The 13,896-nt window shown below is 36.7% G+C and overlaps 2 protein-coding genes across 5 annotated transcripts in view; both read right to left on the reverse strand.

Annotated features, from left to right (window-relative positions):
- The window catches only part of LOC117991244 (H/ACA ribonucleoprotein complex non-core subunit NAF1), a 135,840-nt gene extending 128,617 nt beyond the window's left edge, over nt 1–7,223 (reverse strand). The window contains exons 1-5 of one of the 3 annotated variants that reach the window (XR_011237853.1): nt 6,648–7,223; nt 6,074–6,237; nt 5,367–5,473; nt 4,346–4,482; nt 1,763–3,337 (exon numbers count right to left, since the gene is read on the reverse strand). Coding sequence is in view for 1 of the 3 variants with exons in the window: in XM_034978812.2 (XP_034834703.1) it covers nt 2,761–3,337; nt 4,346–4,482; nt 5,367–5,473; nt 6,074–6,237; nt 6,648–7,015 (1,353 nt within the window). In the remaining 2 variants the exon portion in view is untranslated. Of the gene's footprint in view, nt 1–1,306; nt 3,338–4,345; nt 4,483–5,366; nt 5,474–6,073; nt 6,238–6,647 lie in introns of those variants that run through there. The other 2 variants (XR_011237852.1, XM_034978812.2) reach the window with 2 other exon arrangements.
- Nucleotides 7,224–7,508: 285 nt separating this feature from the next.
- Nucleotides 7,509–13,764, reverse strand: LOC117991253 (protein phosphatase 1 regulatory subunit 7-like). 2 transcript variants are annotated; one of them, XM_034978823.2, is made up of 6 exons: nt 13,592–13,763; nt 13,275–13,518; nt 12,368–12,496; nt 11,186–11,348; nt 10,151–10,459; nt 7,509–9,758 (listed from the first exon to the last, which is right to left on the reverse strand). In XM_034978823.2, the coding sequence occupies exons 1-6, from the start codon at nt 13,596–13,598 to the stop codon at nt 9,585–9,587; spliced, it is 1,026 nt and encodes a 341-aa protein (XP_034834714.1). In that variant the 5' UTR covers nt 13,599–13,763; the 3' UTR covers nt 7,509–9,584. The 2 variants fall into 2 exon arrangements, with proteins under 2 accessions (XP_034834714.1, XP_034834715.1); XM_034978824.2 differs by having other exon boundaries at nt 9,621–9,758; nt 10,143–10,459; nt 13,592–13,764.
- Between the last annotated feature and the right edge of the window lie 132 nt (nt 13,765–13,896).

Raw genomic sequence — 13,896 nt, forward strand, 5'->3', positions numbered from 1 at the left:
TGGGAACCATTATACTCAAGATTTCGTTTTGAATCAATAAAAAAATGTTAAAAATCAATCATGGTTTAGGTGGAAACATACAAAACACGAACGCAACCTGACGCAGTGGCTTGTGCTTCTGATTAACTATAGAAAACAGATTGGACTCTACTCACGATGGTGCGCGGCGTGTTATAAGTATGTTTCCTCTTATTTATATTGTGAAAGAATATTTTTTTTATATTCTTTGTATTGTGAAATGGCTATCATTTTACGTTGTGATCATGTAAGTGCAAAATTATTACTTGAAGGCTGGGGACAGATCTAGAAGAATTCCGCGAGTAAAAATGCGCACTGAATTCTATTCCAACGTGTATTGAAAACGTACCAGAATACCAGAGCGTCGTATCTGCGCGGACAATACGCCGTTAGCAACATGGTCCACTTTCCACTACTTATTAAGTGCAACGGCACTGCTTTAGCTACGTCACCTAATTTACTCAGTAGCTGACGTCGCAGAACCGAGGCGAAATTTCTCAGGTTGGATGGTTGAAGCGGAATTTCGCGCGGATTTCCGCATGCCGAATATGAACTAAATCTGTCCCTAGCCTTACCAGTTTCGTTGACGTTGGTCAATTTGAGGGCAGCAGGAATTACAACATGTCTCGTGTTTAGTTCTGCCAAGTCCGAGAGCAGTATTTTTTAGCTGTAGTCCTTTATTATTATAAACTTTTTTTTTATTATAACATTTATGAAATTCGATCGTTCGTTAGTTAATTTCTAACAATGAAATATTTAATAAAGAAATCACAAAATAATTCGACTTTAATTTTATGTTCCCGAATTCCTTTCTAGTTTCTACCATTTCTGTCAAGCAAAAGGAGATCTTGTTTTCGACCAGTCGGATTACCATTTACAAAGACAAAGTAGGTTCTCTGTGCTGATTACTAGAGAAGCTGATTGGTAAGAAACACTACACTCGCTTCACTCGACTGGAAACGCATCCTTAGGTCGTCTATGCACTCATCCGTATTCGTGTTTTTATGTAGGCAAAAACACGGATCACCGTCTTCTTTTTGCTTACATAAAAACACATTATACAATACAAACCTAATACGGATGAGTGCACAATCGCCCTTAAGGGCGCCTGTCCCAACTGAAGCGAAGCGGAACGATGTGCTCATTATTGAGAAGTGACGTGATCATTTTTGTGTCATTTCTGTGGAATCGATGGTCTGCTGAACGTGTCTGCGCTGCGCTGCGCTTCAATGGACTAATGGGTACCTTAAAATTGCGTCAAGTTGGGGTGGCAATAAAAACGAATAACCACTGTAGGTACCATAACTTTAATTTATTATAAATATATAGATATTTGGATAAGCAAATTAGTAATGTTAACACAGCACTAGCTATTGACTAAACAATAGTTTACAGTTGACAGTTGACACTCCTTATTCGCGTATGAAAAATATACTATTGCTCTTGCAATTCATGAAGGCGAGTGAACTTTACTTGTGGGTACGTCGTATAAGTACATGGGCATTGCGTAAGTGTGCGTGCATGTCGGACCAATCAGTCGCAAGCAAGCGCTCGCAACCGCACACATTTATTGTACTTTACTTATACCGATACGACTTAATCACAAGCATGAGCCACTCGCCCTCGTGAAATGCAAGAAGTATATTTTATTTTCGCGGACCCAAAACTATCGATACTTATTGTATTTTTAACTTCAAAATATTAATCAAGATTCAATGAATGGCTAAGAAAGTTTTGTTACCACCGTTATATCAAAAATTGGTCTATCAATGGAGATATAGTGCGTACAAAATGAGTTCGATTTTAGTCTTTATTTTAAAGGTGAACTGTCCTTTTGACATGACAGTTGACACGAAGTTAAAATGGCGCGTAAGAACCGATTTGGTACGCACTATAAGTATTTCATAAATCAATGCGAGTTGAAAGATCTTTTCAACACAAAAAAAAACTTATCTCAATAAAAGAGCAACCTTATAAATAATTGAAGCGACGTTTGTTGACGTTTTGACGAGGAGTTGAATATGTAGTAATTAAAACAAATAAAAAAAACGCAAGATGAAACACACCACATTGGCTAGGCAGTACATTGTACCCAAACATGTGAGCAATATAACATAAAGTACAACTTTACTTCTATCAGTTGTCATATATTATTCATATATATACCTTACGGCTATATTACTTTTATACCTCAAGGCCCAAGACACGGGTCTGCCCGCGAAATTCAAATTTAATTTGGTTTTTCACAATTTGTAAACGACAAAGACTTATGGCATTCAAATTGCGACCCTAGCAATATCATCTTCACAGGTTTATATACTTGAAAGTGTCCAGTTTAAGAAATTAGTCAAAATAATGACTAATTTGTGAGTAACTCACGTCAAACTCATTATTTTGACTAATTTCTTAAACTGGACACTTTCAAGCAAAGATTTTTATATAAACCTGTAAAGATGATATTGCTAGGGGCGCGATTTGAATGCCATAAGTCTACTTTGTCGCATTAGTTTACAAATTGTGAAAAACCAAATTAAATTTGAATTTCGCGGGCAGACCCATGTCTTTGGGCTTATTTATTAATTCTTTTACTAGGAATGTATTCCCTATAATCCTGTACAAATTAGCATCATTCCCCGTTCACGACATTTTTATAGAAAGCCCTCTGCGAATAAGCAGCGTCGACTGTATTAAGATTAATAACATACTTAAATCAAATCGACATCAATTTTATCCATGTGCGTTTTACGTTCCGGGGGGTGGAGGGGGTCGGTTGAGCCACTGCGGCTGCGGGCCGCGCATGTTGCAGTAGTTTGCCCCAAAAATGGGTGCATTTTGCCTAAAGGGTGGCGGTAGAACCGGCATTCTCCGACTGAACGGTATACGGTTCATCATATAAGGAGGTGGCGTTGTAGGGTTGAACGGCGGCAACATTTGAGGGGTGAACAAAGGGAATAGTTGACCTCCGGGGTCTAAGTTTGGGTGTGGAGGTGGGGTCCTCATTTCCTGGTCGTCCCATGGCCTCGATCGGGGGAAATTAGGGGTTCTCCGGAACCCAGAGGGCACGCTACTGCGTCCTCTGCTGGAACCCCCAAATCTTGAACTAGATTCGGAAGGACGTTGGTTACGTCTGGCTTCCAACATTTTTCTGGGCGGGGGATTTTTGGAATTTTCCCCGTCCTCTGAAGACTCCTGTCTGTTCAGTTTTTGTTGCTCCTTCTTGGCTTTGTTGGCGCGCCGTTCCTCTTCATCGTCTGAGAAGTCGATGTGGCTCGGGGGAGGCTCTATGTCATTGAGCCATGACGCATCAGAGCCCTTTACACTGTAACATGGATAACACAAAAATTACTTTACGTGGAAGCATTTAATGGCCTAGTGGTTAAGAGTAAGACCAGTGATAGTCTAATGGTTAAGATGTCCACCTTCTATTCTGAAGGTCAGGGGTTTGATTCCAGGCACACAGAATTTCAGAATTATGTGCATTTTGAGCAATTAAATTTGAATTCTTTAATGGTAAGGAACACATCTTGAGAAAACCGCCATGCCTGAGAGTTAGCCATAATATTCTCGAAGGTGCGTGAAGTCTACTAATCCACTCACACACTTGGTCAGCGCGGTGGACTAAGGCCTAAATCCTTGTCATTCAGAGAGAACTGCGCTCATTAGTGGGGCAGTAATGAGTTATCATAATGAAGTTATATGAAAGAAGAATAAATCGGTTATATGAATGAAAATTTTTACACATTTATTAGTTTAGCAAGTCAAGGACTGAAACTTAAGTCCAAAAAAAATTAAAAAAGTCAAAGTAAGCTCTATAGATATCGGCCTAAGTGTGGATGTTGCTTGGCGAGATGTATATTTCAAGCACTGCAATGCACTGCATGATGTTTTTCTTTTAAATCCATACTAATATTATAAATGCGAAAGTGTGTCTGTCTGTCTGCTAGCTTTTCACGGCTCAACCGTTCAACCGATATTGACGAAATTTGGTACAGAGATAGCGTGCAACCCGGGGAAGGACATAGGCTACTTTTTATCCCGGAAAATTTAGGAGTTCCCACGGGATTTTTAAAAACCTAAATCCACGCGTACGAAGTCGCTGGCATCAGCTAGTATTACAATAAAATTTAAAGCTAGCCTTATCTAATTACTATACAAATCATGCCCGCCTGGAATGGTGTCAAGAATACTGGCTGCATTTCCGCGCTGAACAGCCAGGCTGATTCGTTGCGCAAAAATGAGCCAGCACTTCTGTCACCAGATGAGGCTATTAATCGTGGTGAAATGATGTTGATGTGTGAAGTTGTTGTCTGTATGTAAAGTGACTCACTTCATAAGTTGCGAGAGGAAGACATAGTTGGTGTGGCTGGTGCGCGGCGCGATGAACACGTCGGCGCCGCACGACACCTCCCGCTCGCGCACGTGCTCCACCGAGTTGAAGCGTACGCAGTAGTGAGGCTCCGTTACCTGCAAGCCGTCCGTACTAAATGAGAACTCACTCGCCATTTTAACTCTATGGCTGAAATCTATAGAGCGCACTTTGATTTTGCTCAGACTTAAACTCTGTTAAAAAGAGACAGCGTTATGCGATCGTCACACTGTAGCTGTCATTTTACGGAAATCGAGCCACTTCTTTTAAAGGTGAACCATACTTTTGACATGACAGCTGTTGACACTGAGGCTAAAATCTATAGAGCGCACTTTGACTTTGCTCAGTCTTAAACACTGTTAAAACGAGACAGATTTATGCTGTTCATATAACGCTGTCTATGACGCGTCTATAGGTTGTAGTCTGTGGCCGACACTCGCGCACAATTGGCTACATATTATTGTTGCTTTGTAGCAACAAGAATACCAGAAATAATTGAGCCCATCATAACAATTGCAATCGTAATAATAATAATTGATTGACCTAAAGGACTAAAATTCTACTATTCACATGACAGTTGACACGTTAAGTTAAAATGTCGAGTGAGATATCAATATGTACGCATTATAGCACATTACAGGTTTAGTTTGGTTGATTTACACTGAGTTGTTCAAAAGGATTTAAAAAATTAAGTACAGATTATACTAATTTAATTACCAAACTCCATAGAAATTAATTTAATCTCCACTTGAATCACTACCCCTATTATAAATGCGAAAGCGTGTTTGTTTGTTGGTTTATTGGTTTGCCCTTCAACCACGTCGCAATGGTGCAACGGATTGACGTGATTTTCTGCATACATACCTATAGTTAATGACCTGGCATAGGCAACTTCCCATGGGATTTTCAAAAACTTAATTCCACGCGGACGAAGTCGCGGGCATCAGCTAGTCTAAATAAAGAAAGAAAGAAAATAACTTACTGGTCCAAAAACATCAAACACTTTTCCCAGTGTTTTTGCACCATTTTCTAGAAAAAGCACACTGTCCAGATCCACCGCTGGGGTTTCTGGGAATGCACGAACTATAACTGAAATATTTTTTTTTATTTAAGAATATATTCATTATATAATATCTGTTATATAAGAATGAATCGCTGAATGTGTTGCTGATCGCAAATCTCGAGAACAGCTGAACCGATTTCGCTAATTCTTTTTTCATAGTATTCCTTGAAGTACGGGGATGGTTTTTACGGAGAGAAAAATTTAAAAATTGCCTGAAATAGAATCGACTGTTAGGCGGTACGAAGTTCGCTGGGGCAGCTAGTAGTGAATATAATCAATTATTTGATGGATACTGTGCTGTTACTTTTTATTCTTAGTTCTATTGGCTCAATTCAATTCCCAATTATTGGCTTTTAGGTGTGCCAGCTGGGTAGTTCTATTGAACATTTTCTTGTTTCTGATTCGTAGAAATGACAGGTCTCTTGATTCACTAGCAAATTGCATCTAAATGGCAAAACTGCCAAGAACAATATAAACTATGTCTTGTATACACTTCACTCCTTTCAGATTAGTTTACTTAAATCTTACAAGTAGTTATTGTCCCTTCCAGTTAGATTGTGTCAAGTGAACTTATCAAAAAAATAAACAAATAGAACATTTATTTCTATTAGTATAAAAATAGTTACCTAATCTATCAACTATACTGGCGACGGTGCCAATCTTAACAGTCTCCTGAGCTGGAAGACTGATTGCCAGGTCTTCTATGGGAGGCAAGTCATCCAAGCCTAGCTCGCCATGCACCTTCGGGGGCTCCAGCTTCTCTGGTTTGTTGTTTACTTCAAATTCATCTCTATTAACATACAATTTGATTATAAATTTTAAAACAAAAATCAATGTTTGTGTTTATATGTTATGCATTAGCATGTTATCCTAGTTCTTCATAGCAAAGTTGTTGGCACTTGTGTCAAGATTTCTAACATAGTACCATTAGGTGGAACCGAAGTTAGCTATTCTTGAATATAAAAATTAATTTTTGAATGTTCATATTGTCTAAAAGATTCCTCAATCAAGTCAAGAGGTTTTACTAGTGTAGCTTAAAGCAAAGCAATTTAAAAGCATAGCAATTTTACGTTTCCCTTTGACTATGGTTTGATATGTGACCTAGAAAAAACTTAGTCAAGGTGCATCTTCAAGGTCTTAGCTAGTTAACATCATATTAGATGCTATTTTACATCACTAACAAGTAAAAAACGTTCTTACCCACTGGAGAGCTCCTCGATATCCTTCACAGAATCTACTTCACTATCACTCGAATTATCCGAACTCGACGAGTCACTGTCGAGATCTCGGTACTCTGTTACATCATATTCCACTATACCGCTCTCCGCGCTGTCTATAATCATATGCCTGGTGGTAACCACATCACTATCACCACCTTCCGACAGTGGACCATGGGCGCAAGCGTTGATTATATTATTCTTTAAAACCATCTCACTATGCTCGACAGCATCAGAGTCATTTCCCGTATTATCATTAGACCTGGTGTCTTCAGAATCCGATTCCGAGCCATATTCGGCTATTAAACTCAACGACACATTCTTATTGTTACTTTGATCAAGGTTTTCCATTATAAAAATCCGCGTGGACGGTAATGCTTACAAATTATTGTACTCACTCTATTGCTAACTTATCTATAAACATAAGTATTCACGTTAATCATAGTAGCGATAAATGAAATCTAGCTTTTTGGCAAGAAACGGAATTATTTTAGATTATTTAAATGAAAAAAGAAACATGAAACAAAGCACGCAACCGTGAAATATGCGTGAAATTGCAGAAAACAGCCCGTTTTGACGTTTTACTTTTCAAAAGGAATGATGACAATTCGCCATTTTATTTTTGTGATTTTTCCGTCAATCTAGGTTACAGATTAATTATATAAGAACCATAGACTTCATACTAGTAATGATCGTTGCACACGCTCCGGTTTTTAATACCGATGTTGTGGTCAAGCCCGGGTAACTTTAGAAACGGTCTCTAATATAATTTAAATTCAGTTTAAATTGTAGATAAATATGTTCCATTTAAGAAAATGATCATAAAATCTAAGAAAATACTAAATAATGGAATGTACATTATATTCAGGGTAGAAAAATAAAGAAGACTCCAACAACTGCACCTTTTTTGAAGTAGATTAAAAAATAAACAAAACATTTTATTATTAGACTAGAGTTATTAGAACATAATGAAAAAATGTTTTTTTTTAAATAAACATATTTAAACTTATTTTTTTAATCTAATCTAAACGTAATCGGCCTGTATTGTCCCACGTCTGGGCAAAGGACTCCCTCTGATCCTTCCATATTCCATCCTTACCCCCTTAAAATGATTAAAACCATGCCAACCCTAATTACAATCAACAAAACAATTATTCTATTTCATTAAAAGAACATTTCAAAGTATAGTTTTAATTACATAAATATTAATAAGTAAATCTAGGCTAGCTACAGATTACTATTTACACGTTGAAGTTAACTTTACTGAGCAGGCCGGAGGGGCGCCCGCGAGTATCCCCCATCAGAACTGGGCTGTTGAGAGACTCTGAGACCTCCAAGACTGCCTGAAAATGCGATTCTGCAGTATTATTGTAATACTTAATATGCTTATGGTTTTACGACCGGACCGACTTATAATAGCGCATAGCTACTTATATATGTTTATTTTTACTAACCTATATTACATAGCTACATTAAAATTTAATATAATGATAATGTACTGTTGTAATAATAAAAATACTTATTTTACACTATTTTTTATTCCTAAGTAAAAGATACATTTTGCAGATAGATTAGTGACAATTTACATGGACGTTTTTGGCGAGTGTGTAAATATTTAAAGCTGTCAAATTTCTAATCAGTCTGTCAAACCCTTTTAGAATATTTAACAGTAGGTAAATGCATCTTTACAGAAATTCTTATAACCTTTATTTAGGGTTCAGTACCTCACTATGGGAAAAATTGAACCCTTATAAGATCACTTTGTAGTCAGTTTGTCCATTTATGTCTCATATCAAGACATGAAACGTCATGAATAAAATATTCAACAGTTCTAAGTTTAAGCTGTACCTACTGGTATAGATATAGAGTACTTTAGAGATATAGAATATTTTTGAAGTTGATAAACAATTGAATATTTGTGACTAACGGTTTAAATAACCGAGTTACGGCCAGTTTATTAAAAGAATTTGTATTTACCTATATAGTATAATAAATGTATAAGTAAATTATTTTATTCAACTCTTAAATATTTTTGGACATTCTCCTTTTAAATATTGTTGGTTCAAATAATTTATTTTTTAACTGGTCCTTAATTAAATACCAGGAACTACTTCAAGTTCATTACACAACAATAACAAAGCTACATAATTAGGCACAACACATACCTACTGAGTGGAGCCAGGCTGAGACCAAATTCAGCTTTATTTACTTTAACCTATGGTTACAATTGCTATAATGAATCAACACACGGAGGCGACGCCACACCACTCTGTAGGTGTGCATTGCGCCTTAGGGTAAAACCCCTAAATACATAACTACTCGTTCAACCCACATAAAAGGGAGAGGGGGCACAAATGGACCACATAACAATATTCCTTTTGTAATACTGAGTGTTTATTTTAAAAATATTGAATCAATGAGTATAAAATACTCTATGATCTCAAATAGTAGTGATATAAATATTATATTTGAACTACTTACAGTTCGCATAACGAAAGTTGAAAAGTCGAAGTACTACTCAATTTTAAGGTTAGCCCAGTAAACATTTTCAAGTAAATAAGTGTGAAATATTGAAGTAATCTGTCAACAGTTTGGGATCCTATTGCCGCGTACTGTCGCTTGAAACTTTTTAAGTTACTTAACTATTCAGCATTGACCGAGACACTGGGTTGGACTGAACCAGACCAAACCGGCCAGATGGGATTAGAGCGGATAGAACTAAGCCTGACCAGATTGGATCAAACAAGGCCTTATCAGATAGAATCGCACTGGACCCAATTGGACCGAATCGGACTGGACCAGCCCATTTCAGTTTAGTCAGCGCAAAATGCGTAGAAGCTTCGCTTCAGTTGGGTGTGCTTCGACGCCTGAGTTTTTTCAACTTTCGTAATGCATATTTTATGATGTTAATAGTGAATTCTTATCTACACAAGGTCGCGTCGATCTGTGACAGCGAGGGCAGAGTAAGCTTGAGTTTCCTTCTGTAGGCGGGGTCGGAGGCGAGTGGGTTGCGCTCTAGGTATATGGTGGCCAGCTTTTTGTTCTGTTGAAGGTAGTCCACTGATGACCAGTCTGCTATTTGGTTGTCGTTTAACTGGAATAATAAGAAAGCAAGTTAATATTGCATTGTCATCAAGTATTAACATTAAATTATATTAAAGTTTAAAATTTCAAGTCGCTAGCTCATCCAGAAGTTTAAAATCATTTGCAAAATCTGTATGACTTCTTAGTATGTTTATTTCAAATAAACAAATAAACATACTAAGAAGAAACCGAGTTAGTAAAAACATATTAAAAATAGGTGATTTTAACTTAGGCTAACTAGAATGTTGCTCTTTTAAGTGACATTATACTATGATTGAAGAATCAAGTAAGAGTAAAAGATATATAAAGTATAAAGTATTATTTTAACCTATAATTAAGACACTGTTTGGTTGCCAAATAAATAAAATAAAATAAATAGAAAAGCAATATGTACCAACTCACCCACAGCTCCTCCAAATTGCTCATATGCCTCACATTCTCTATAACCGTGATCCTATTCATAGCCAAGTCCAACGTCTGTAGTTTGACTTGACTATCCATATTCTCCATCACCGATATACCATTTTCAGATATATACAGCTGTTCTAGATTACACAAGTGTTCAAGATTTTCGATCTTGGTTATACGGTTGCTCTGTAGAATGAGTATTTCTAAATTAGTGAGGTCCTGAAGATTTTGTATTTTTGTTATTTTGTTCTTTCCAAGGTAAAGTTCTTTTAAAGTCTTCAACCCTTCTAGGTTTTTAATTTCCTGTAAAATAGACATATAACTACACAAATTTATTGGGTTACTAAATAATACCTGTGACTTTGTCCATGTGAATTTAGTTTTTCAAAAACCCTGTGGGAACTCTTTGATTTCCCAGTGTAATAAGTAGCCTCAAGGTTTTTAGCTATATCCATGCAAAAATTCACGTCAATTCGTTACGACGTGATTAAAGGTCCTTTTTTTTTAAAGGTAATTTTACTTATAACAGCTAAAGACTTAATAAATTGACGCTTAGTTGGAGAGAAAGGGGAATATTAGTAACATGGCTAATATTCTTTAAAAAAAAAAGTATGATGGCTTACTTAACTCAGGTGTTTGTCGGAGTATGCCTGACTAGTTTCGACCTATCCAAGGTTCTTATTCATGGGCCTTGTTTTAAATAGAGATAGCGAGCAAACAAGCAGGCGGGTCACCTGATGTTAAGTGACTACCGCCGCCCATGAACATTTGTAGCACCAGAGGAACCGCCGATGCGTTGCCGGCCTTTTAGGAATGTGTTGGTCCGCCCCTTGAATAACCCCATGTTGTAATCTAAAGGGATCTCTATGCAATATGCAACCTCTGCATGCAATGTGGCACCCAGGATACTGATAATAACTTTCCTAACTAATAAAGTTTCCCTGATGGACTATTGTGATGGTATAAGAAGAACCAAAATCACTGCAAAAATGCTATTTACATGGAAATTTTAGCATAATGTATCCATACCCTTATACGATTGTCTCCCAGTTCCAACATCTCAAGTTTAGGGAAGTGATTAACATTTTTGATTTCTGTGATCTTGTTGGAGCTGAGGAAGAGCTTCCGAAGGTTCAACAGCTTATTGAGACCTGTGATTTCCTTGATCCTATTGAATGAAAGATCCAGTATTCTGGAAATGAAAGAGTATAGATAAGAATAGAGATGTAATTTTTCGTCCAAACAGCTAAGAAAGAAAGTAGTTTCGATAACTGCAAAAAGGTGTCGCTACTAGAGGCAAACAGTCGCTTCAGTACTGAGTGAACATACATATCACAAATTTCGTCACTGGCAGCTAGCGACCCGTAGCTTAATGGTCAGAGCGTCGGGCGCGATCCCAGGAGACGCGGGTTCAATTCCTGCCGGTTCGCAATTTTTGTTAAAATTATTTAGAAATTTCCTTGAAGTGTAGGTAAAACACTATACAAATTATAAAATATTGAAAGAGTATAATTTAAACACCTCAGTAAATTGTAATTTTTTGTTAAGAACAAATAAGTAGTTTTCGTTCTTTTAGCGTCGTATTGCACATTACTGAGGATTATTACAACTTCCGATAATGTAATGGTAGGGCTTTTCTTGAGTCTTAATGAATAGTGGATGCTATTCATTAATTAACTTATTAACTCACTTACAATTTATTATCTCACAAGAGAACTTATTAATTCACTTACAACTTATTATCTCACAAGAGATAACTTATTAATGCACTGATTTGTGCTGGCTATATCCAACTCTAATCTTAATTAAGCTAACTAGAATCATTTTTAGGTTTCAAGATTTTTAAAATTCTCTAGGAACTCTTTGGTTTCTTAGGAGAAACAGTATAAATTATATCTGTGCCAAATTTTGTCAAGATCAGCTGTTGAGTCATATAAGTTGCTATTGCGCTGGAATCATGTCTCATTAACATCGAAATTACGTCATTTTGACATCAGCCGAAATAAAAATATACCATCAGCTCGAAATTTCAGTCTAGTGCGTCTAGTACAGTCTAGTGGCGCCCACGCGCATTAGCAATTTGCGGGACTTATAAAAAGTAAAGTTGAATCTGCCTAATCCATACAAATAGTATGAATACTATTTGTATGGATTTAGGCAGATTCAACTTTTATGATAGGTTTTAATATAGCGTTAATACGCTTTACTTACTCTAAATTAACCAGGTTATCTAAATTCTCTATGACAACAATCTGGTTATCATAAAGCTCTAGTTCCACTAATTTGGACAATGTATCCAGGCCTTCTATTTTCTTGATCAGGTTCCATCTCAAATATAACCTGCAAACCAATATAACATTGGCGTCATTTGACGTATATTAAAGTAAAAATATACCATCAGCTCGAAACTTCAGTCTAGTGCTGACATCACTAAAATAGCGGCCACGCGCATTAGCAATTTGCGGGACTTATAGTCATAAAATGATGTGATTTTTTGTATAGTGGCAGTTTATGGGGCTAGAATTAATTAATTAATTATTAAAGAGAATGATTTAAAAATCATGATATTATTTATTTTTATCATAAACCTGCATAGATTTAGGTTAATAAAACTCATGCAGGAGCTCCTTGATTTTCCGCGTCAAACAGTAACCAATGTTAATTCAGGTTATAAGCTATCTCTATTCTAAATTTCAGCCAACATTGTGGTGACATTGTGGTGGGAAGGAGTGACAAACATCCAATTATCAAACCATTCAATTATCCAAACATTCAATTATAATAAACTAACTAATGTCCGGCGAATTCACCCGCATGGATATAGGTTTCTAAAAATCGTATGGGAACTCATTAATTTTCGGGGATAAAAGTAGCCTATGTCATTCTTAGGTCTTTAACTACACCCATGCAGAATTTCACGTCAATCCCTTGCTCCGTAATGATGTAATTGAAGGACAAACCAACAAACAAACACACTTTCGCATTTATAACATGGGTAGTGATAATTTGGTAAAACACACATTTATAAGTGAAGTCGCTGTTAAAAAGTTAGCTTTAGCACTCAAATAGGTTATAAATATTGACTTAATTTGTCGTTTTTGTACAAGAACAAAATTACCTCTCCAAATTCTGTAGCGGCTCCAGATTCTCGATCTTTCCAATTCTACCGTGATTTAGATCGAGTATGTCAGTGTTCTCATTGACTATAATGATCTCCTGCGTCTCTTCCTCGCCAGGCGGCGGCGTAACAGGTGGTGTCGGCGACTTACCACCATCTTTCCGATCTTCTCCATTTGTCGATGTTACAGCTTCTTTCGGTATATCATCGGCTTCGTTATTAGCCATTGGTGTGTCTTGGTTCTCTAAATAGGTAAATAAATAATAATAATAGAGCAAATCTTCACTATAGTTAATATGCCGATTAGGGTGACTTACCAGACATGATTATATGGTATCAGATGGTTTTTCACGGCAAATTTTTGTACTTCCTAACAATCGGAATCAAATAAAATATCCAAACTACAACGTGAAACAACTAATTAAAATTAATCTAAATCAATCGCTGAAATCAATGATTCACTATTTGACAGATTTGGTTTGGGGCCGTTTGACGGTGACATGATGACAGACTAATAAGTCATACATCCTCTACTCTATGGATATGGTCCGCATAAATAGTCCGTACCATAGTTCGAACACTGTACCTACCTTCAGGAAGCACGAAATCCGTGACTGGAAGG

Source organism: Maniola hyperantus, chromosome 19 (genome assembly GCF_902806685.2).
Source record: "Maniola hyperantus chromosome 19, iAphHyp1.2, whole genome shotgun sequence".
Lineage (NCBI taxonomy): Eukaryota > Metazoa > Arthropoda > Insecta > Lepidoptera > Nymphalidae > Maniola > Maniola hyperantus.